Here is a 24999-nt window from a genome sequence, read left to right as displayed (position 1 = left end):
GGAGCACCGGGACACGTGTGGAGAGTTCACCCGTCTGCTGTGAGGTTTGCTGTGGGTTTTCTGTGCTGCACGGAAGGTGAGTATTGGTAGCACCCCTGGGCACTCCTCAGTTAGTCTGCCTTCCACAGTTGGCCTCAGCCTAGTTTTCTAGTTTGGTTACCATTATTTGTGTAGGCTGGGCATTTTTTGGTATTTTTAATTTTTTTTAATTTTCTTAATTGTATTAAAAGATCCTTTTTACAAACTATTTGCAATAAAGATTCAATGGCTTCATGTTGGTTTTAATCGTTTTTTTCTTGATTTCCTTAGCAGCTCCAGTTCCGGTCCTTTCTTGTTTTGATTAATTAAACAAAGCATTTATATTTTTGAACCACGTCTCTGTCCTTTTTCAGTAGTGAATCTGTTCGCCTGGCTAAGCATCAAATCCTTAACTCTGGTTTTAAAGAGAAATAGTATTTCCTGGGGTGCAATTCCCCAGATGGCATTGTTGGCCCTTTTCTTTGTCTTAGCCCTCCGTCACATCACAAATCACAAATTACAAATTTGCCCCAAGGGGCTTTACAGCAACACAACATCCTGTCCTTAGACCCGCGCATCGGATAAAGAACAACCCCCCCCCCCCAAAAAAAACCTTTAACAGGGAGAAACAATAGGAAGAAGCCGCAGGGAGAACAACAATTGCAATTGTTAACTGCTGAGCGTATGGCACAGCAGCAACAATGGCTGCTAAACCTTGTTTGTAAACCGAGAAAGTCATTTGAAATGCTGCCTCCTCAGGACTCCCGACTAACGTTTTACAGTGGCGGCAGTAGTGCAGCAAAGTTGTCAGTTAGCGGCACTAGAATGTAATTTGGCTGCACCACAAATTTCGTGCTGGACCACAGCAAATCAGATTGATGATTTGCACACATGCTTTATCTCTACTGTATACTGTATTTACAGTTCTCCCACTGTGGGAGCAGTACTTGTGTTTTATATTAAACAGCATTTCCTTTTTGGCAATACTGCATGCTGTGTTAAGTTTAGTCGTCATCTCTGCTCATCATGAACTCTGTGGACCACTCCTCTGCTTGGAAACACCACTGGGAGAGAGCCAGCATTGTGCATGCTTATGGCTTTTGTTGAGAAGATGTGTTTCTGGCCCAATTCCCTGCCACTCCTTCTTTCTGACACCTTGCCTTCAAACTCGCTGGTCACACCCCCTTGCTGACTGCTGTTAACCCCCCCCCTCCAAGCCAAACCCCTCCTTTCTCTCTGACCCAGCTACGTGCCTTCTCTCCTTCCTTTCTCCTCCTGGGTAATTTTAATATGCACACTGATGACACTGACAGTTAACCTGCCATAGAATTCCCGGAACTGCTACAACGCTTTATTACCTACATATATATTAGCATGTAGTATGTACTGAGTGAGAGTTTTCCACCAACTTTACCTCTGAGCAGACGTCCACAACAGAATCCCACAAAACTATCCGCAATGAAACTCACTGCAGTCCAGTGACTGTAATTTTGTTGGCATTGCTGAACAATTTTAACACAAACAGCACCAGTTACTGTCGGCTCTCTGGCGCTCCAGGTGTTTGTGGTCACTGCTAGCTGTGGCTGCCTCAGTGCTGGACTTCTTCTGTACTGTGTTCTGGCTCACACATGTAAGTGTTGGACTCAGCTACAGCATTATAAAGCACACATTTATCCATCACGTAATTTGCGTTGACAATCTCAGGGGTCATTTATGCATTCTGAAATGCTTCAGGTGTGAAAGCCATGTAACGTTAAACAGGAAAATTGCCCCTCTGCATACTGGGGGGGCAGGGGGGGAATTAGAAAACAAAATTCTGGGCCAGTCCGTCTTGTTTTTCCACCATCTGCTGACATCAGTGTCTGATGGGAGTAAGCCGGTCTGCTATAACACGCTACGGCAACACACACAACACTGACATTACTGCGTATGTTACTGAGACGCCACATCTACAATTAACATGCCAGGATGAGCTGGGAAGTCTGGGAAATTTCCTCTGAGATAATATGTTGTTAATAGTGTGAGTTGTCTCCAAATTTTCATCAACACATAACACAAGTTTCTTTAAATTATGCCATGCAAACCTAAACTGATAACCAGGGTCTACTCACCTGCCCCCTCCCCAAAACATTTCTCTCTCTGACAAACTTTTTAGTTTTTTATCCTTCGATCATTTTTTGTAAATATTTCTTTTTTCTTTTGGATAAAAGGGTCTGCTTAATAAGAATATGTAAATGTAACTAGCAGGTAGCGAGCTGCCTCCAGCGGTGCACACTAAGCCACAATTCTCCAACCCACCCCTGTGCAGCGCTCTCCCCCGAGTCATGTCATCTCCATCTCACACACCTTCAAAGCAAGCATTTTATATTGTAACAGAGGGACCAGCTTAACAACACACAGGAACGATGCTAATCTAAAAAAACAAACAAACAAAACAAAAACAAGAAACAAACAATAAAAAAGACAGCACAACACACCAGTTGTGTTATAAACTGTGCAAACATTTCTAATTTGCTATTATTTAGAAAACTTACCCCCTTCAACGTCATCAGTCCAGTTCCTGGAACTGCTAGCAGGGGAGGAGGGCGAGGGGTAATAATCCCCTCCAGGACTGTCTGCCTCCTCCTCCATCGAGCCTGATTTGTGACGTTTACTCCTAGGAGGACACACAGACAGGCAGACAGACAGACAGACAGAAAGACAGACAGACAGACAGACACAAGTCTTGATGGGAGTTATTATCTAAGCATCTATAAGCTGTCTGTGAATGATCTCATTCATCCAGGTCATGGTTATCCAAACGAGTTGATTCAAGTGCAACTGGACTTGGTATATATCCGTGAAGACGTTTTGTCTCTCATCCAAGAGGCTTCCTCAGTTCATGCCTTTCTGACTAGACCAAGCTAGTCTGACTGGCTGGTGATGAGACTCAGACTTTATCTTCTTTGGAGTCGTTATCAGAGCTAAGGATATGCGTGGCTCTTTTGTGTACCGATGTTATGGCTGCGCCTGTCGTTATCGGAGCTATTGATATGCGTGGCTCTCCTGTGCTAAGATGTCCAGCTGGGCCCGTCGCCATCGGAGCTATTTATTTGCATTTGTTTAGCAGCGACGGTTGTTGGGGGTGTTAGTTTCGACTTCATTATTCAGTGGTCATGAGAGTCGTTGGAGCCGTTAGTGACCGACTGTTTTTCTTGGAGGCTAGGCTTCTTGAGTCTCCTGGGTAGAGATGAAAGGACGGCATTGTAAGTGGGAGATAGGTGGTGTCGCAGACCTCCTCCTCTGTTGAGGGATGGTTTTTCCAGTTTCGCATAGATGGCTTCCTTCACCCCTCTTTCAAACCATCTATCTTCTGTGTCCAAAATGTGTACATTGCTGTCCTCGAAGGAGTGTGTCTTCCCCTTTAGATGTAGATAGACTGCTGAGTCTTGTCCTGAGGAGTCTGATGTTCTGTGTTGGGCTCTTTCATTCAGGAGTTGATTCTGTGCCTTCTCTATGATTCTGTCTGTTTTGACAGAGAGAATGAAAGAGTGAGACAGGTCCATTTCACTATTGAAGGGCTGAAGGAGAAATCTGACCAACTACTCCAGCAAATAACATCCCACTTGCCTGGAGCAGTCTTGGACAGGATTGCTGATTTCACCAAGAAAGCCCAACTATCTCAACACCACAAAACCAAAGAAAGGCAGACAAGGAAGTTTCAAAACTTACAGCGGCGAACCAACAACACTAGCCAAGCAGATATACTTACCTGGAGACAAAAGACAGAACATCCCACACAAAACGGAACGCAGAACAGATGGATCAAGAATCTGTCGGACAAGGTACTTTCACAATCAGAGAAGGTGGTCTTATCCAAAAGACTGAACTTCCCCATGAAACCCAAAAAACTACCTATAGTTGACCTCATCACATCCACAGAATCAGCCATAAGGAAAAACAAGCTAACGGAAACCAAGGCGGAACAGCTTAGGTTAAAAGTATCAGCAGCTCTGTCCAATGCAAACACCCCCCCCCCTCCAACCTAACCATGGAGGAGGAAAGGAAAGCCGTGACACCCCTGAGCAAGGATGAAAACATCGCTATCCTTCCAGCAGATAAGGGGAGATGCACGGTTATCCTCAACACAACAGACTACCACGCCAAGATCACGTCATTACTCAGCGACACTACACCTATGAACCTCTGAGACGCGATCCCACTAGTGGTTACAAGAGGGGAATAATAGAGTACCTACAGAAACTACAGAAAGGGGGAACCATTGATCGTATACAATACCACCGTCTCTACCCACAAGATAACATTCCATGCATATATGGACTCCCTAAGATCCATCTAGATGGAACCCCCCTCAGGCTCATCGTCAGCAGCATAAACTCGGTCACGTACAACATTGCCAAACATATAGCCAACATTTTGACCCCTTTAGTGGGTGAAACACCTCACCATATCCAAAACTCCATTGACTTCGTGCACAAGGTCCAAGGCGTAAAACTGGAACCGGGTGAAACCATGGTATCTTACGACGTGACCTCGTTATTCACCTGCATCCCAACCATGGAGGCTTTGGAAACTATGAGGCAACGTTTGCTACGGGACGACACTCTCCACAGTAGGACCAACCTCAGCCCAGACCAGATTTGCCAACTACTGGACCTTTGCCTGAACACTACATATTTCCAATTCAGGGGCCAGTTTTACAGACAGAAACACGGCTGTTCAATGGGCTCACCAGTATCACCCATTGTGGCCAACTTATATATGGAAGAGGTAGAACACAGGACCCTGAACTCCTTCAAAAGAACACCTCTGAGCCACTGGTTCAGAGATGTGGACGACACATGGGTCAAAATCCAAACACAAGAGGTGCAAGCATTTACCAAACACACCAACTCAGTGGACAAGAACATTAAGTTCACAAGGGAAGATGTAAAGAACAACAGTTTGCCCTTCTTGGACTGTGACGTCCACATTGGGGAAGACAGGAGACTCCACATTGGGGTTTGCAGGAAACCTACACACACAGACCAATATCTACTTTTCAACTCACACCACCCGCTGGAACACAAACTGAGCGTCATCAGAACTCTGCAACACAGTGCTGACAATGTGCCCAGCAGCACTCAGGCCCAACGAGAAGAACCCAAACACCTGAGGGGAGCTTTAAAAACCTGCGGCTACCCCAGTTGGACCTTAGTGAAAACTGCAACACATTCCAAAAAGACCAACCAGGTGAGCGACGAGGAAAAAAGGAACAGAAGCAATAGCACAGTCATCCCGTATGTTTCTGGGGTCTCTGAGAAACTCAGGAGAATTTTCAACAAAAACCGCATCCCGGTATACTTCAAACCCAGCAACACACTCCGACAAAGACTGGTTCATCCCAAAGACCATGTAACACACCCGGAAAAGCAATCTGGTGTATGCCGTACAATGCAATGAGGATTGCACTGACCTATACATAGGAGAAATCAAACAACCACTACACAAACGGATGGCCCAACACAGAAGGCCAAACTCCTCAGGACAAGACTCAGCAGTCTATCTACACCTAAAGGAGAAGACACACTCCTTCGAGGACAGCAACGTACACATTTTGGACACAGAAGATAGATGGTTTGAAAGAGGGGTGAAGGAAGCCATCTATGCGAAACTGGAAAAACCATCCCTCAACAGAGGAGGAGGTCTGCTAAACCACCTATCTCCCACTTACAATGCCGTCCTTTCATCTCTACCCAGGAGACTCAAGAAGCCTAGCCTCCAAGAACAACAGTCGGTCACTAACGGCTCCAACGACTCATGACCACTGAACAATGAAGTCGAAACTAACTCCCCCAACGACCGTCGCTGCTAAACAAATGCAAATAAATAGCTCCGATGGCGACGGGCGCAGCTGGACATCGGAGCACAGGAGAGCCACGCACATCAATAGCTCCGATAACGACGGGCGCGGCCAAACATTGGTACACAATAGAGCCACTCATATCTATGGCTCTGTTAGCGACGGGCGTTGGTAAACATCGGAACACAAAAGAGCCACGCATATCAGTAGCTCTGACAACGACTCCTAGAGGATAAATTCTGAGTCTCATCACCAGCCAGTCAGACTAGCTTGGTCTAGTCAGAAAGGCACGAACTGAGGAAGCCTCTTGGATGAGAGGCGAAACGTCTTCACGGATAAATACCAAGTCCAGTTGCACTTGATTCAACTCCTTTGGACATCTATAAGCTGCATGTACAGACTTTCAGTTTAGTATTCTGGATTAAAAAATATTTAAAGGTATCCACTGCTGGTTTTCAACATTCTCCTGTGATTTAATAGTTTGAAACACCAGTAAATATAGAATTCACTTTGGTAGTAAATACAGAATTCACTTTGACAGTAAATACAGAATTCGCTTTGATAGTAAATACAGAATTCACTTTGATAGTAAATAAAGAATTCACTTTGAGAGTAAATACAAAATTCACTTTGATAGTAAATACGGAATTCACTTTGATAGTAAATACAGAATAAATACAGAACTCACTTTGAGAGTAAATACAGAATTCACGTTGATAGCAAATACGGAATTTACTTTGATAGTAAATACAGAATTCACTTTGATAGTAAACACAGAATTCGCTTTGATAGTAAATACAGAATTCGCTTTGATAGTAAATACAGAATTCACTTTGAGAGTAAATACAGAATTCACTTTGATAGTAAATACATAATTCACTTTGATAGTAAACACAGAATTTCCTTCAACTGTAAATATAGAATTCACTTTGATAGTAAACACAGAATTCACTTTGATAGTAAATACAGGATTCACTTTGATAGTATGGAATTCACTTTGAGAGTAAATACAGAATTCACTTTGATAGTAAATACAGAATTCACTTTGATAGTAAATATAGAATTCACTTTGATAGTAAATACAGAATTCACTTTGATAGTAAATACAGAATTCACTTTGAGAGTAAATACAGAATTCACTTTGATAGTAAATACGGAATTCACTTTGAGAGTAAATACAGAATTCACATTGATAGTAAATATAGTATTCACTTTGCTAGTAAATACAGAATTCACTTTGATAGTAAATACAGAACTCACTTTGAGAGTAAATACAGAATTCACTTTGATAGTAAATACGGAATTCACTTTGAGAGTAAATACAGAATTCACATTGATAGTAAATATAGTATTCACTTTGATAGTCAATACAGAATTCCCTTTGATAGTAAATACAGAACTCACTTTGAGAGTAAATACAGAATTTACTTTGATAGTAAATACGGAATTCACTTTGATAGTAAATATAGAAATAACTTTGATAGTAAATACAGAATTCACTTTGATAGTAAATACAGAATTCATTTTGATAGTATGGAATTCACTTTGACAGTAAATACAGAATTCACTTTGATAGTAAATAAAGAATTCACTTTGATGGTAAATACGGAATTCACTTTGAGACTAAATACAGAATTCACATTGATAGTAAATATAGTATTCACTTTGATAGTAAATACAGAATTAACTTTGATAGTAAATAAAGAATTCACTTTGAGAGTAAACACAGGATTCATTTTGATAGTAAATACGGAATTCAGTTTGATAGTTAATACAGAGTAAATACAGAATTCATGTTGATAGTAAATACGGAATTCACTTTGAGAGTAAATACAGAATTCACTTTGATAGTAAATATAGAAATCACTTTGATAGTAAATACAGAATTCACTTTAATTGTAAATATAGAATTCACTTTGATAGTAAACACAGAATTCACTTTGATAGTAAACACAGAATTCACTTTGATAGTATGGAATTCACTTTGACAGTAAATACAGAATTCACTTTGATAGTAAATAAATAATTCACTTTGAGAGTAAACACAGAATTTACTTTGATAGTATGGAATTCACTTTGATAGTAAATAAAGAATTCACTTTGATAGTAAATACAGAATTCACTTTTAGAGTAAATACAGACTTCACATTGATAGTAAATATAGTATTCACTTTGATAGTAAATACAGAATTAACTTTGATAGTAAGCACAGAATTCATTTTGATAGTAAATACGGAATTCCCTTTGATAGTAAATACAGAATAAATACAGAATTCACTTTGAGAGTAAATACAGAATTCACTTTGATAGTAAATACGGAATTCACTTTGAGAGTAAATACAGAATTCACTTTGATAGTAAATATAGAAATCACTTTGATAGTAAATACAGAATTCACTTTAATAGTAAATACAGAATTCACTTTGATAGTAAATACAGAATTCACTTTGATAGTAAATACAGAATTCACTTTGACAGTAAATACAGAATTCACTTTGACAGTAAACACAGAATTCACTTTGATAGTAAATACAGAATTCACTTTGATAGTAAATACAGAAATCACTTTGAGAGTAAATACAGAATTCACTTTGATAGTAAATACAGAATTCACTTTGATAGTAAACACAGAATTCACTTTGATAGTAAATAGAGAATTCACTTTGACAGTAAATACAGAAATCACTTTGATAGTAAACACATAATTCACTTTGATAGTAAATACAGAAATCACTTTGAGAGTAAATATAGAATTCACTATGATAGTAAATACAGAATTCACTTTGATATTAAATAAAAAATTCACTTTGAGAGTAAACACAGAATTCATTTTGATAGTAAATATAGAATTCACTTTGATAGTAAACACGGAATTCACTTTGATAGTAAATACAGAATAAATACAGAATTCACTTTGAGAGTAAATACAGAATTCACTTTGATAGTAAATACAGAATTCACTTCGCTAGTAAATGTAGAATTCACCTTGATAGTAAATACAGAATTCACTTTGATAGTAAATACAGAATTCACTTTGATAGTAAATATAGAATTCACCTTGATAGTAAATACAGAATTCACTTTGATAGTAAATACGGAATTCACTTTGAGAATAAATACAGAATTCACTTTGATAGTAAACACAGAATTCACTTTGATAGTAAACACAGAATTCACTTTGATAGTAAATACAGAAATCACGTTGAGAGTAAACAGAATTCACTTTGATAGTAAATACAGAATTCACTTTGATAGTAAATACAGAATTCACTTTGATAGCCATGCAAACCATGATGCAAAATGACAATAACATGATGCATTTGTGTAAATACCAACAAACTGCTGATGTTTCCCTTTCTTTTAAAAACATGGAACGCCTCTCTCCAATCTTTTGTTGGCTTCTGTTTGTAATTTTTCATTTAGTTTTCATGAAAGTAAAGTTTATTTCTATTTATTATCCAATCCAATTTGCAACACAGCCTACCAGTGAGTCCCAGCACGTGTCACTCAGGTGAAACCAGTAAAGTAATCTGGCAGACGCCAAGTGATTCAGCAGTAACACAACCCTCGGCCCTGAACTCCTCGCTTATCATACAGTCTCAGGCCACTGGACTTCAGGTGGAACCTGACGTGTGAGGCGTTTCCGTGTACTGATCCTTGTGGCCTTTATCTCCTCCCCCTTTGGCCACTTTATTATTCCAGGAATCAGGAATCAGGAACAATTTATTTGTCATTTTACTTCATGCACTTGTGTATATGAAATGAAAAGAAATGTCGTTTCCTCAAGCCCACAGCAGTGCAACACAAAAACAGAAAACACATCAAAAAACTACAAGAACACACATATCCAAACTAACACATATCCAAACTCATCTCATCTCATCTTCAGCCGCTTTTCCGGGGTCGGGTCGCGGTGGCAGCAAGCTAAGTAGGGCACTCCAGGCATCACTCTCCCCAGCAACACCCTCCAGCTCCTCCTGGGGGATCCCAGGCCAGATTGGACATATAGTCCCTCCAGCGAGTTCTGGGTCTACCCCGGGGTCTCCTCCCAGTTGGCCGTGCCCGGTAAACCTCCAGAGGAAGGCGCCCAGGAGGCATCCTAATCAGATGCCCGAACCACCTCAACTGGCTCCTTTCGATGCGAAGGAGCAGCGGCTCTACTCCAAGCTCCCTCCGGATGTCCGAGCTCATCACCCTATCTCTAAAGCTGAGCCCAGACACCATACGGAGGAAACTCATTTCAGCCTCTTGTATTCACGATCTCACCCTTTCGGTCACTACCCAAAGCTCATGACCATAGGTGAGGATTGGAACGAAGATTGATTGGTAAATTGAGAGCTTTGCATTCCGGCTCAGCTCCTTCTTCGCCACAACGGTCCGGTACAACGTCCGCATTACTGCTGATGCTGCACCAATCCGCCTGTCAATCTCCCGCTCCATCCTACCCTCACTTGTGAACAAGACCCCGAGATACTTGAACTCCTTCACTTGGGGCAACAACTCATCCCCACCCCGGAGGGAGCAATCCACCATTTTCTGGTAGAGAAACATGGCTTCAGAATTGGAGGTGCTGACTCTCATCCCAGCCATTTCACACTCAGCTGCAAACTGCTCGGAGGTCGTGTTCTGATGAAGCCAACAAAACCACATCACCTGCAAAGAGCAGAGATGCAATTCTGAGGTTCCCAAAATGGACAAGGGACAACCTTGGCAGAGTCCGACAACCACGGAAAACGTGTTTGACTTTGTGCCAAGATGCGGACACAGCTCTCACTTTGGTTATACAAGGACCGGATGGCTTGTAGCAACTGCCCCGGTACCCCATACTCCGGCAGAACTCCCCACAAAGTGCCCCGGGGTACACGATTGTAAGCCTTCTCCAAGTCAACAAAACATATGTAGACTGGCTGGTCAAACTCCCATGCCCCCCCCCCCTCAACACTTCCCCAAGGGTAAAGAGTTGGTCCGTTGTTCCACGGCCAGGACGAATCCGCATTGTCCCTCCTGGATCTGACGTTCGACAATTGGTCAGTCTCCTTTCGAACACCCTAGAGTAGACTTTCCCAAGGAGGCTGAGCAATGTGATGCCCCGATACCCAAACTAAAACATTTATCCAAACTAACACATACAGTGCATCCGGAAAGTATTCACACCCCTTCACTTTCCCCACATTTTATTATCTTACAGCCTTATTCCAAAATGGATTAAATCCATTTTTTTCTCATCAATCTACATACAATACCCCATACTGACGAAGTGAAAAAGCTTTTGTAGAAATTTTTGCAAATTTATCAAAAATAAAAAACTGAAATATTGCATGTACATAAGTATACACACCCTTTACTCAGTACTTGGTTGAGGCACCCTTGGCAGCGATTACAGCCTCACGTCTTCTTGGGTATGAAGCTATAAGCTTGGCACACCTATATTTGGGGTATTTCTCCCATTCTTCTCTGCAGATCCTCTCGAGCTCTGTAAGGTTAGATGGGGAGCGTCGCTGCACAGCTATTTTCAGGTCTTTCCAGATATGATCAATGGGGTTCAAGTCTGGGCTCTGGCTGGGCCACTCAAGGACATTCACAGACTTGTCCCGAAGCCACTCCTTCGTTGTCTTGGCTGTGTGCTTAGGGTCGTTGTCGTGTTGAAAGGTAAACCTTCGCCCCAGTCTGAGGTCCTGAGCGCTCTGGAGCAGGTTTTCATCAAGGATCTCTCTGTACTTTGCTCCATTCATCTTTCCCTCGATCCTGACCAGTCTCCCAGTTCCTGCCACTGAAGAACATCCCAACAGCATGATGCTGCCACCACCATGCTTCACTGTAGGGATGGTATTAGCAAGGTGATGAGAGGTGCCTGGTTTCCTCCAGACGTGACGTTTGGCATTCAGGCCAAAGAGTTCAATCTTGGTTTCATCAGACCAGAGAATCTTGTTGCTCATGGTCTGAGAGTCCTTTAGGTGCTTTCTGGCAAACTCCAAGCGGACTGTCATTTGCCTTTACTGAGCAGAGGCTTCCGTCTGGCCACTCTACCATAAAGGCCTGATTGGTGGAGTGCTGCAGAGATGGTTGTCCTTCTGGAAGGTTCTCCCATCTCCACAGAGGAACGCTGGAGCTCTGTCAGTGACCATCGGGTTCTTGGTCACCTCCCTGACAAAGGCCCTTCTCCCCAAATTGCTCAGTTTGGCTGGGCGGCCAGCTCTAGGAAGAGTCCTGGTGGATCCAAACTTCTTCCATTTACGAATGATGGAGACCACTGTGCTCTTTGGGACCTTCAAAGCTGTAGAAATTTTTTTGTACCCTTCCCCAGATCTGTGCCTCGATACAGTCCTGTCTCGGAGGTCCACAGACCATTCCTTTGACTTCATGGCTTGGTTTCTGCTCTGACTTGCACTGTCAACAGTGGGACCTAATATAGACAGGTGTGTGCCTTTCGAAATCATGTCCAATCAATTGAATTTACTACAGGTGGACTCCAATCAAGATGTAGAAACATCTCAAGGATGATCAGTGGAAACAGGACAAACCTGAGCTCAATTTTGAGTGTCATAGCGAAGGGTGTGTATACTTATGTACATGAATATTTCAGTTTTTTATTTTTAATAAATTTGCAAAAATTTCTACAAAACCTTTTTAACTTTGTCATTATGGGGTATTGTGTGTAGATTGATGAGAAAAAAACCGAATTTAATCCATGTTGGAAGAAGGCTGTAACATAACAAAATGAGGGCAAAGTGAAGGGGTGTGAATACTTTCCGGATGCACTATATCCAAACTAACACACATATCCAAACTAACACATATATCCAGACTAAAAAAAAAAAAATCACTGTCCAAGGGAATGAACGCCAGCCAGGATGAATGTCAGAATTGCTGGTCTGCATAGGCAAGCAGTTAGCTAAGCCCGCCCCACTGCCGCGTCAGACTGCCTTCGGTGTTTCCTCCTCTTGCAGCTCCAGGGAGGGGCCGTGGTCCTCGGGCCCACCAGACGAAGCAGACGAAGTCTCCCAGCTGAACCAGACGCCGTCAACACTCCTCGCCGCACTCCTCACGACGACATCAAAAACACCAGTCAACGCCAGGTGTGGCCTCCGCCAGACCGCCCTCGGTGTTATCGGAACTGCCGGTCTGCATGGGCTAGCAGTTAGCTTAGCCTGCCCCGCTCTCCCAGCTAATCCAGCACCAGCTCTACCAACCACCATACAAAGAGAAAACTTAGACGCAGACATGGACAAAGACACTGCATGGACGGTACTGGGTGAGGCTGCCGCGAATGTGAATTCGCGCCGCCATTTTCCGACACCGGCACTGGGTGAGGCTGCAGCAAACGCGAATTTGTGCAGCCAGCTTCCCAAACCGGAAGCGGAAATTTGGAAGCGGAAATTCAGCTGGGTATCTGATGACTGGTACGACATATGTGTTGATGGCTTGGATCTTATTCTTCCCATTGAGCTGTGTACCACGCTGTCATGCAGTTAGTTAGGATGCTCTCTCTGGTGCATCTATAAAAGTTAACAAGCAGGGGGTGTCCGAGTAGTGTAGTGGTTCTATTCTGTTGCCTATCAACACGAGGATCGCGGGTTCTTATCCCCGTATTCCTTCCGGCTTGGTCGGGCGTCCCTATGCAGACACACTTGGCTGTGTCTGCGGGTGGGAAGCCCGATGTGGGTATGTGTCTTGGTCGCTGCACTAGCACCGGAGGTTGGAGGATGTGCGCCTGCCCAGTCTTACAGTCTGGGGGCGGTAGATGAGGAAGTCCAGTATCCAATTGCGTATGGAGGGAGTTAGTCCTAGTTTGTGGAGTTTGCTGACCAGCTTGTTTGATATGATGGTGTTAAACGCCGAGCTGTAATCTACAAAGACCTTCCTGATGTAGATGTGGGGTCATTCCAGGTGAGAGAGGGCTGTAATAAGGGCCACACAGATGGCATCCTCCATCGATCTACTTGTCCGGTAAATAAACTGGTGTTAGTCTAGATCAGTTGGGGCAGTGTCTTTGATGTGGTTGCGTACCAGTTGTTCAAAGCATTCTGAAATAACAGGAGTGAGAGCGACTGGCCAATGGTCATTGGGACAGGTTACCACAGGTTATTTTGGGAAGAGGCACGATTATGCTAGATGTGGGGACTGTGCATAAGGAGAAAGAGAGGTCGAAAATGTGTGTAAATACCTAGTTGGTCAGCACAGGCCTGGAGTACATGCCCTTGTATACCATCAGGCCCTGCTGCTTTCCTTGTGTTGATGCTGTGGAGGGTCCACCACACCTCGGGAGTGTGGAGGGCCTTATACACTCACCGGCCACTTTATTAGGCACACCTGTCCAACTGTTAGTTAACGCAAATTTCTAATCAGCCAATCACATGGCAGCAACTCAATGCATTTAGGCATGTAGACATGGTCAAGACGATCTGCTGCAGTTCAAACCGAGCATCAGAATGGGGAAGAAAGGTGATTTAAGTGACTTTGAACGTGGCATGGTTGTTGGTGCCAGACGGGCTGGTCTGAGTATTTCAGAAACTGCTGATCTACTGGGATTTTCACGCACAACCATCTCTAGGGTTTACAGAGAATGGTTCGAAAAAGAGAAAATATCCAGTGAGCGGCAGTTCTGTGGGCGAAAATGCCTTGTTGAAGCCAGAGGTCAGAGGAGAATGGCCAGACTGGTTGGAGCTGATAGAAAGGCAACAGTAACTCAATTAACCACTCATTACAACCGAGGTATGCAGAAGAGCATCTCTGAACGCACAACACGTCGAACCTTGAGGCAGATGGGCTACAGCAGCAGAAGACCACACCGGGTGCCACTCCTGTCAGCTAAGAACAGGAAACTGAGGCTACAATTCGCACAGGCTCACCAAAATTGGACAATAGAAGATTGGAAAAACGTTGCCTGGTCTGATGAGTCTCGATTTCTGCTGCGACATTCGGATGGTAGGGTCAGAATTTGGCATCAACAACATGAAAGCATGGATCCATCCTGCCTTGTATCAACGGTTCAGGCTGCTGGTGGTGGTGTAATGGTGTGGGGGATATTTTCTTGGCACACTTTGGGCCCCTTAGTACCAACTGAGCATCGTGTCAACGCCACAGCCTACCTGAGTATTGTTGCTGACCATGTCCATCCTTTATGACCACAGTGTTCCCATCTTCTGATGGCTACTTCCAGCAGGATAACGTGCCATGTCATAAAGCTCGAATCATCTCAGACTGGTTTCTTGAACATGACAATGAGTTCACTGTACTCAAATGGCCTCCACAGTCACCAGATCTCAATCCAATAGAGCACCTTTGGGATGTGGTGGACCGGGAGATTCGCATCATGGATGTGCAGCCGACAAATCTGCAGCAACTGCGTGATGCTATCATGTCAATATGGACCAAACTCTCTGAGGAATGTTTCCAGTACCTTGTTGAATCTATGCCACGAAGGATTAAGGCAGTTCTGAAGGAAAAAGGGGGTCCAACCCGGTACTAGCAAGGTGTACCTAATAAAGTGGCCAGTGAGTGTATGTGATAAGCAGTATCCTGAAGTCTATTCTATAAATGACTGGGAGCCAATGAAGTGATGCGAGGATTCGTGTGATGTAGGTTGTAAGATTGGTATTGGCTAGCAGCCTGAATGAAGAATTTTGCACAGGTTGCAGGCAGGTAAGCTTTGCTTGGCTGAGACAGAAGAAAAGAGCATTAGTAATTCAAGATGTCTGGTTGATTGTATTGATTTGATTTTCGCAATATTCCGGAGTTGGGAAAAAGCTGGTTTGCAAAAGCTTGTTTATGTGTAGGTCAAAATTCAGATTTTGGTCAGAGTACACCCAGATTTCTTGAGGAGGATTTAATGTTGGTGGCCAGAGGGCCGATACAAGGTTTCACTTCTGAGAGAATTTTATTAGGACCAATAAGGAGAACCTCAGTTTTAAGCGAGCTGAAGGAAATTGAGTGACATCCATTCCTTAATAACAGCCAGGCAGTTATGAAGGGCACCAATATAACCCATATCTTTGGTTTAACTGACAAATAGAGCTGCATATCATCAGCATAGCAGTGGCGAGATATGCAATTGAACTGGCTAACCAGATTGCCTAGAGGTAACATGTTGATTGCGAAAAGGATGGGACCAAGGATTGAACCCTGCAGAACTCCACAGAGTACAGGGGCAGTTGAGGATACAAAGTTTTCTATGGCAACCTGAAACTTCCCGTTAGACAAATTGGATGAGATACAACTGAGAGCCGGAAATATCAACCCAATTATTTAAACATTCTGCTAAGATGGAGTGATTAATAGCATCAGAAATCAGAAACAATTTATTGTCATCTCAGTCATGTACTTCCACACACAAAAGAGATGAAATTTAATTTCTCCCAGCCCACAGCAGTGCAACACAAAAGACAAAAAAAAACACATTCAAAAGAAAATGACACCACCAAAAACATACAAAAACGGACAGGACAAAGCAAAAAAGTCAACAACACAGCCCATTTAGTAAATTTGCAACACTGTCCAAAAATGTCATTGTCCTGAGAATGAACACCAGCCAGGATGACTGTCGGAACCGCCGGTCTGCATGGGCTAGCAGTTAGCCCAGCCTGCCCCACCTCCACGTCCAGTCAGACCATCCTCAGTGTTTCCTCTTTGGGCACAGCTCCAGGCGGAGGCCGTGGTCCCTGGGCCCACCCTGGACGCAGCAGACCAGGCTCCCTCAGCTGATCCAACGCCAGTTCTCCCAGCCAGACACCTCTCCCGTACTCCACATGACAACACAAACACTGCACAGTTGACGCCAGGTGAAGCCGCCACCAGACCGCCCTCGGTGTTATTGGAACCACCGGTCTGCATGGGCTAGCAGCCAGCCCAGCCTGCCCTGTATCCACACTTCCACGTCCTGTCAAACAGACTGCCCTCGGTGTTTCCTCTTCGGGCACAGCTCCAGGCAGGGCCGTGGTCCATCGGCCCACGGAACACTGCAGACCAAGCTCTTCTAGCCAATCCAATGCCAGCTCTCCCAGCCATCAAACGAAATCGACAATCACAGACATAATTCTTCACATGATGACACAAACTCAGACACAGATTACACATGGATAAAGACACTGCATAGTCAGAACTGAGGGAGGCCGCTGCAAACGTGAGTTTGCGCCGCCATTTTCCCACACTGGGCATCAATAGCAACAGTTAAGCCAAACAGGACCAGGATAGAATGTTCACCATTATCAGCTCGCATGAGGATGTCATTTGTCAATCTTAGTAGTGCTGTTTCTGTACTATGTTGGTGGCGAATGTTGGATTGAAATTAACTGAAAATATTGTGCCCTTCAATGACCTCAAGGAGCTGCTGTAAAATGAGGTTTTTTTTCAAGAATTTTGAAGATCAATGGTAGTTTTGAAATAGGTCTGTAGTTATTTGGTAGGGTTGGATCAAGGGTAGGTTTTTTTTTAATAGGTTGGACACTTGCCATCTTAAAACCACCGGAGAAATCAGACAAGAGAGTAGAACAGTAAACTTATGAGTCAGAGGAAATATTAGCAATGTTAAAATTAGAATGAATGTTGTTGATTTTGTCAAAAAAGGAAGACAAAATATTTGTACAGTCTATTGGTGAGAGTCAGATAGAGCAGGCTGGACAAGGTTTACGAGCTGGTCAGTGGCTTTAAACAGGAACTTCAGATTATGTTTATTGTCCCTAATTCGGCTTGTAAAGTAGGCAACTCTCGCCTCTTTGATGTTTTAGTTGAGCATGTACAGCAGTTCTTTCAGATGGAGGATATGGGCCCTGAGTTTGGATTTCTTCCACTTATGCTCCACTCTTCTGACTTCCCTTTTCAGACGATAATAATAATAACAATAACAATAATAATAATAATAACAATAATGATGATGATGATGATAATAATAAACTTTATTTGTATAGCACCTTTCGTACATAAAATACAGCTCAAAGTGCTTTACATTAAAAACAGGGGAAACAATAAAACTCAATAACAATACAGATAAAATACGTTAAAAATAATAAAACACAGTACAAGATAAAAATAAGAATAAAAAGAAATATAAAGTGGAATTAATTAAAAGCAAGAGCATAAAAATGGGTCATGAGCTGATTCTTAAAACTATCTATGGACGTTGTTTCTCTTATTTGTTGGGGGAGTCTATTCCAAGCTGTCGGTGCATAAAGACAAAATCCCGCTTCACCATATTTTTGTAGTTCATTCTAGGGACATTGAGCAGGCCAGCACCAGAGGAGCTAAGTGAGCGGCTCGGAACATCATCAGATAAGCAGTCAGATAGGTATGAGGGTGCTAAACCATGTAGCGCTTTAAACACAAGTAAAAGAATTTTAAAATCAATCCTCGATGCTACAGGAAGCCAGTGTAAAGACGCTAAAACTGGGGTAATGTGATCTCTCATCCTGGTTTTCATTACGACCCTTGCTGCCGCATTCTGTACTAGTTGCAGCCTATCGATACTTTTTTGGGTAAACCAGTAAAAAGTGCATTGCAATAGTTTAGATGCAAAGAGATAAAAGCATGTGTCACCTTTTTGGCGTCTTCCAGGGAGAGGTAGGGTCTAATTCTAGCAATATTTTTTAGGTGAAAAAAGGCACCCTTTGTAACATTGTTGATATGTGATTTAAAATCCAACTCAGAGTCAATGATGACACCCAGGTTTTTTACTACAGTCTTATTCTGTACAGCCAGACTCCCCATTCTACTTGATATCATTTCTCTCTGTGCATTAGTACCTATAATGAGAATTTCTGTCTTGTCTTCGTTCAATTTGAGAAAGTTTTCACTCATCCATCGTTTAATACTAGACAGACAATTCATCAAGGGATTGAGAGCATTGGGGTCATCTGGCACTACAGATAAATATAACTGAGTATCATCAACATAAAAATGGAAATTCACTCCATGATCACAGATAATTTTCCCAAGCGGCAGCATGTAGAGGCAGAACAATAAAGGACCAAGAATGAAACCCTGCGGAATACATGAGAACATTACATGTTTGTCTGAGACATGGTCAGAAAGACTAACAAAATAGCTTCTGCCAGTAAGATAAGTGTTGAACCATAATAGGGCAGTGCCTGAAAGGCCAATCCAATTCTCAAGGCGGTCTGGAAGTATCATGTTCGACTGTATGGAAGGCAGCCATCAGATCAAGGAGTTAAAGGATGGAAAGACTACTTTTACAAGCACTGTTTCAACACTGTGTCCGTTTCTAAAACCGGACTGAAGTTTATCATGAATCTTGTTTTCATGCAAAAACCCATCCAATTGTTTATACACTGCCTTTTCCAAAATCTTGCCCAGAAAAGGCAGATTAGAAATAGGCCTATAATTGCTCAGCACCGACGGATCAAGATAATTTTTCTTGAGTAAGGGATTTACTCTAGCTGTTTTCAGTGAATCAGGAAAGATACCTGAATCTAAAGAACAGTTTACAATATCCAAAACATAACCAATCAAACTATCTAAGACCTCTTTAAAAAGGGCAGTGGGAATTGCATCCAGAGAGCAGGTGGATGACTTTATCTGCAAGATCGTTTTACTAAGTTCCTCTTCACTAATTTTGCAAAAGGAAATTAGATTTCCCCGAAAGTCGTTACTAGCAGTTTGACTGTTTGGATTAACAACCTTATTCATGATACCTACTCGGATATTAATGATTTTATGATCAAAGAATGATGCAAACTCATCACATTTTGCTTAATTCCATTTTGCTCAGTCTTCCAGGGTATTACTGTAGTCTTGTGATTTTTTTCTTAGTTTTCATAGGAGCTACTATGTCAAGAGCTGACTCTAGTTTAAATGTTGAATGTTGAATGATGAACGTTGTTGTTAATCCAGGGTGAAGAGTTAGTTGACGAAAGCAACCTCATAGTGTAGGGGGAGCTGTGGCATCTAGCACAGAAGCACACTGAACACTGAACCAGGTTACAAGATCATATTATCATATAGTAATCAGGGAAACAGGATGAAGAAAAAGTAGTTGCAGAGTTGGCATTGAAGAAGCGAAAGTGTACTGTGTGCTTCTGTGGTTGAGCAAAGACTGAAACTTTGTGTTAAAAGCAATGCATTTGTGGTCAGAGAAAAAAATCAAACATGGAGAGTTCAAGGTCAGAGTGAGGGTAAAAACCAGGTCAAGAGTGTGACCATGGTCATGCGTAGAGCTAGACACATGTTGAACAAGGTTAAAGAACTGGTAATATTTGAAAAGTTAGTTGCAAAAGAATCTGAGAGGTTGTCAAGTGTGCACATTAAAATCGCCACCCGTGATAACTATCATTTGGGAACCACCGAAGTTAACAGTTCAAAGAGTTCATTTAAAAAACAATTGTTAGGTTTTGGTGGTCGGTAGACAACCAAGCAACATACTGGGATTTCACAATCAAAGAAAGTGTCCCATGTAATCTGATTACAAATAAAATTGGTCTTAAAAAGAACTGTAATACCCCACCATGATCAGTGAGCCTAGGGAGATTGAGGGAGGGCAGCAGTCCCCAGTTTTAAGCTAGGTCTCAGTTAAAAGTAAGAAATCCACTTTATGAGATAAAATGAGATTCTTAAGAATAAACATCTTTTTTAATGGAGATCTTAGGTTACATAACACAAACACTGTTGGCTTGACTGAGAACCAACGCTTGATGGAGATCTTGCTTGAGATTGTACACCAACACAGATCGATTGAAAGAAATCAAATCTGTTCTGATGCCCAGCATGAAACTGAAATGGGGCAGAGAGAAAGGAGGATGCAGTAATGTTGAAGAAGCCATCTCTGTGATGACAGGTGCAAAGGAAATGATGTCTGCTGCAGGCAGGGATCTTTGTAAATGGGTGACAAACATGCCCAGACAGACTCAGAAATTCTGCAAAATTGAAGAACTGTTTCCAGGTTGAGATGGAAAAGTGGGTTATCTGCACTTCCTCTGGGACTTTACTCAGAAGATCAGTTCAACTGTTATATGCATTACAGACTTGAGCTGATGACCCTTCAGTGCATCGGGGGTGGGGGTGGGGAGATGTTGTAACATTTATTTGAGAAAGTACTGTGCAGCTTTATTTAGATATTATTGTTTAATTCTTATAAATGACAATATGACTGATTCATTTTTAATTAGATTTATTGAAGGAAATGGGGTAAAACTAAATCCTGTGTAAGGGAACTACATTACCCATGATGCTTTTGGCACAGCAACATTACAAAAGAACATTTCAGTGTGTCTGTGTATACAGCCTCGAGCTCGCATTTCAGAACGATTTCAGTGTATTAGACTGCTTTGATTGTAAAGGTTCCGTTCTACGTTAAAGTTTGTCAGTCATTATTGTTGACTAATCTAAAGAAGAAATAACATTTTGAACATCATCATCACCAGCAGTTGAGTATGACTGTCCTTCTAGGTCGTAGTGGGTCTTCACGTGGGCGTAGAGGCTGATCCTGGAGCCACATATTTTGGGGCAACGTGGGCAAGTGTGTGAAGAAGTGGTTGATGATGTGGTTTGGGCCTATCTGGTAACTCTCTCCTTTCTGAGCCTGTGCCGGTTTTCAGCAGCAAGGTGAAGGTCGTGGGTGTAGCGCCCAGCACCGTCATGGACAGCCAGTCTCCAGGGCTCCCTGTTTTGTTTTTTGTTTTTTGCTGCTTGTTCCCAGGTGTTAAGGTCGATGCCAAACCTTTTGATGTGGGCCTTTATGTTATCTTTACATGCACTTCTTTTGTCCTCCTAGGGCATGGCGTCCTATCAAGAGCTGAGAGTAAAGGACTTGATTTGGGAGGCAAGAGTTAGACATGCAGAGATCCCAGCCACTGAGGATGTACAAGCCAGTGCATTTTTTAGTGCCGGTCCCAAGCCCTGATAAATGGGGAGGGTTGTGTCAGGAAGGGCATCCTGTGTAAAATCTTTGCCAAATCAAATCTTCAGATCATAAATAAGATTTCCATACTGGATCGGTCGAGGCCTGGGTTACCAACGACCGCCTCCGGTACTGTTGGCCAGCAGGGTGCTGGAGGAAATTATGCTACCGTTGGACGAAGGACAGGGGGAAGGCATGTCCAGAGGCAGCAGGAGAGAAAGAAGGTTAAGAGTGTGGAGGTGAGAGTCGGAACTTTACACAATCAAGCCATCCATCCATCCATCCATCCAGCCATCCATCCATCCATCCATCCATCCATCCATCCATCCATCCATCCATCCATTATCCAAATCGCTTATCCTGCTCAGGGTCGCGAGGATGCTGGAGCCTATCCAAGCAGACATAGGGCAGCAGGCGGGGAGACAGTAGCTCTCTGACATTCCACTCACAGTTTTTCCTGTCTATTAAGGGTAAAAACGATCACTACAGACATGCTGTAATTATTATTCCAGAGTTGATCTGATGACTAACAGTGTTTTTATTTCTTTTCTTGATTTTTTAAAAATGTTTTTCATCCTATTGATCCTTTTATAGCTCTACTTGATCATTGTTTCTTTGTCCTCAGTTATGCTTTTGCCCCAGATCTATGGAGTTAGTTGGAATGAAAAGTTTCAAGTTGTACATATCAAGTTACGTCCACAATCATCCTCATAACTGTGGATGTAACTTGATATGTACAACTTGAAACTCTTCACCCGTTTGCTGGTAGGTGCGGGTGAAAGTGCGTTGTTGACATTTATCCATGGTAAATCTTGCAGGCATCGCCAAAAATATGCCACTGTCAATAGCACACGCCAACAAACAGGAAACTGGTATGACCGCGGCAGTAGAAACCGGAAGTCAGTGGACTACAGTTATGGAAACAGAAGATTGGCCAAGGACAATTGGAGAGAACAAAGGCGGGAAAAATCCCCCCTCCCCCAAAAAAGGGACTTCATGAGTTAAAAGTTGATTATTTAAAGAGCTGTTTTTGTACTTTTGTGACACCCAGCATTTTTTGTCGAGGTTTCATAGGTCTTTCTTTCTCAGTGTATTTCTATGGGGGGAAAGTGTATTTCGGCCCTATGGTGTCATGTGACTTGCATTTCCAAGCTTGGCCGCTGCGCCCATACCAGGCCCCTGCACTGGGTGAGCAACTTTTACAGGATTGAATGGGCCCTCATATTTCAGTCCTCCCTCCAGTTCTATCTATACTGCCATGGCTAATAGGGGTAGTCTGATGATGCCATCTGAATGTGTGGTACAGGTTGCTCAACGAGCATCTAATGTTGACTGCTGCAGTGTTGTCATGTTTTCACTCTCATAGATACAGGTAATTGTAATTCATGGTTGTTGTAGGTAGTTTGAGCTGCTGACAGGAACATGCGTTGGTGAAGGCCTCATTTCTCTGTTTTTAGAATTTTGTATGTACACATTCATGTTCTTTTAGTTAACAGCACCCTATCTAAAATCATGATCCTCAACCACACCTGTTTAGTTGTACATGGAGGTCTGGCTACGTGACATCATGGCCCAATTATGTTGCTTATTATGTCAGCTAGCTTAGCTTGGTCAACGGTGCTGAATGCACACCGACACCAACAGTGACTCAAAAATGAAAAGGAACGTTAACAATGTGAACAATGGGGCATCCAGGTAGTGTAGTGGTCTATTCCGTTGCTTACCACCACGGGGATCACCAGTTTGAATCCCCGTGTTACCTCCGGCTTGGTCGGGAGTCCCTACAGACACAATTGGCCGTGTCTACGGGTGGGAAGCTGGATGTGGGTATGTCTCCCGGTTGCTGCACTAGCACCTCCTATGGTTGGTCGGGGTGACAGTTCAGGGTGGAGGGGGAACTGGGGGGAATAACGTGATCCTCCCATGTGCTACATCCCCCTGGTGAAACTCCTCACTGGCAGGTGAAAAGAAGCGGCTGGCGACTCCACATGTATGGGAGGAGGCATGTGGTAGTCTGCAGCCCTCCCTGGATCAGCAGAGGGGGTGGAGCAGCAACTGGTATGGCTCGGAAGAGTGGAGTCATTGGCCAAATACAATCGGAGAGAAAAAGCGGGAACAATCCAAAAAACAAAAACAAAAACAAAAAACAAACCAGGTGAACATTGTTAAAAAAAACAACTTCACAGTGTATTGCTTATGGGGTGTTTTCTTATTCATCGTGTGGTCATAGTCTTATTCATCATGTGGTCAGTCTTATTCATCATGTAATCAGTTTTATTCATCATGTGGTCACAGTCTTATTTATCATGTAGTCATAGTCTTATTCATCATGTGGTCATAGTCTTATTCATCATGTAGTCATCATCTTATTCATCAAGTGGTCATAGTCTTATTAATCATGTAGTCATAGTCTTATTCATCATGTGGTCATAGTTTTATTCATCATGTAGTCATAATGTTATTCATCATGTAGCCATAGTCTTATTCATCATGTGGTCATAGTCTTATTTATCATATAGTCATAATCTTATTCATCATGTGATCATAGTCTTATTCATCATGTGGCCATAGTCTTATTCATCATGTAGTCATAGTCTTATTCATCATGTGGTCATAGTCTTATTCATCATGTAGTCATAGTCTTATTCATCATGTGGTCATAGTCTTATTCATCGTGTGGTCATAGTCTTATTCATCGTGTGGTTATAGTCTTATTCATCATGTGGTCATAGTCTTATTCATCATGTGGTCATAGTCTTATTCATTGTGTAGTCATAGTCTTATTCATCATGTGGCCATAGTCTTATTTATCATATAGTCATAATCTTATTCACCATGTGGTCATAGTCTTACTCATCGTGTGGTCATAGTCTTATTCATCATGTGGTCACAGTCTTATTCACCATGCGGTCATAGCCTTATTCATCATGTGGTCATAGTTTTATTCATCATGTAGTCATAGTCTTATTCATCATGTGGTCATAGTCTTATTCATCGTGTGGTCATAGTCTTATTCATCATGTGGTCATAGTTTTATTCATCATTTGTTCATAGTCTTGTTCATCATGTAGTCATAGTCTTATTCATCATGCGGTCATAGTCTTATTCATCATGTAGTCATAGTCTTATTCATCATGTGGTCATAGTCTTGCTCAGGTACCAGTTATGACGGAGTGTGGGTTCCTGGGATGTGTCTGCTGTATTGCTCCCTCACTGTGTTTTTTGTTTGTGTAGTGATCTGTTTTGATGGGGAGATACTTTTTCATTTGCTTGCCTTCTTTTACTTGCTTCATCT

At 42.5% G+C, this 24999-nt stretch overlaps 1 protein-coding gene across 11 annotated transcripts in view; it reads right to left on the bottom strand.

Annotated features, from left to right (window-relative positions):
• The window catches only part of nfic (nuclear factor I/C), a 408020-nt gene that overhangs the window by 227937 nt on the left and 155084 nt on the right, over positions 1–24999 (bottom strand). For 10 of the 11 annotated variants that reach the window (XM_056275685.1, XM_056275684.1, XM_056275690.1 and 7 more), the window contains one exon: positions 2553–2674. In XM_056275685.1, coding sequence (XP_056131660.1) covers positions 2553–2674 — 122 coding nt within the window. Of the gene's footprint in view, positions 1–2552; positions 2675–20970; positions 21870–24999 lie in introns of those variants that run through there. The other variant, XM_056275694.1, reaches the window with a different exon arrangement.

This window comes from Lampris incognitus, chromosome 3 (assembly GCF_029633865.1).
Source record: "Lampris incognitus isolate fLamInc1 chromosome 3, fLamInc1.hap2, whole genome shotgun sequence".
In the NCBI taxonomy this organism is placed as follows: Eukaryota; Metazoa; Chordata; class Actinopteri; order Lampriformes; family Lampridae; genus Lampris; species Lampris incognitus.
This window is presented reverse-complemented; position numbering and strand designations above follow the sequence as displayed.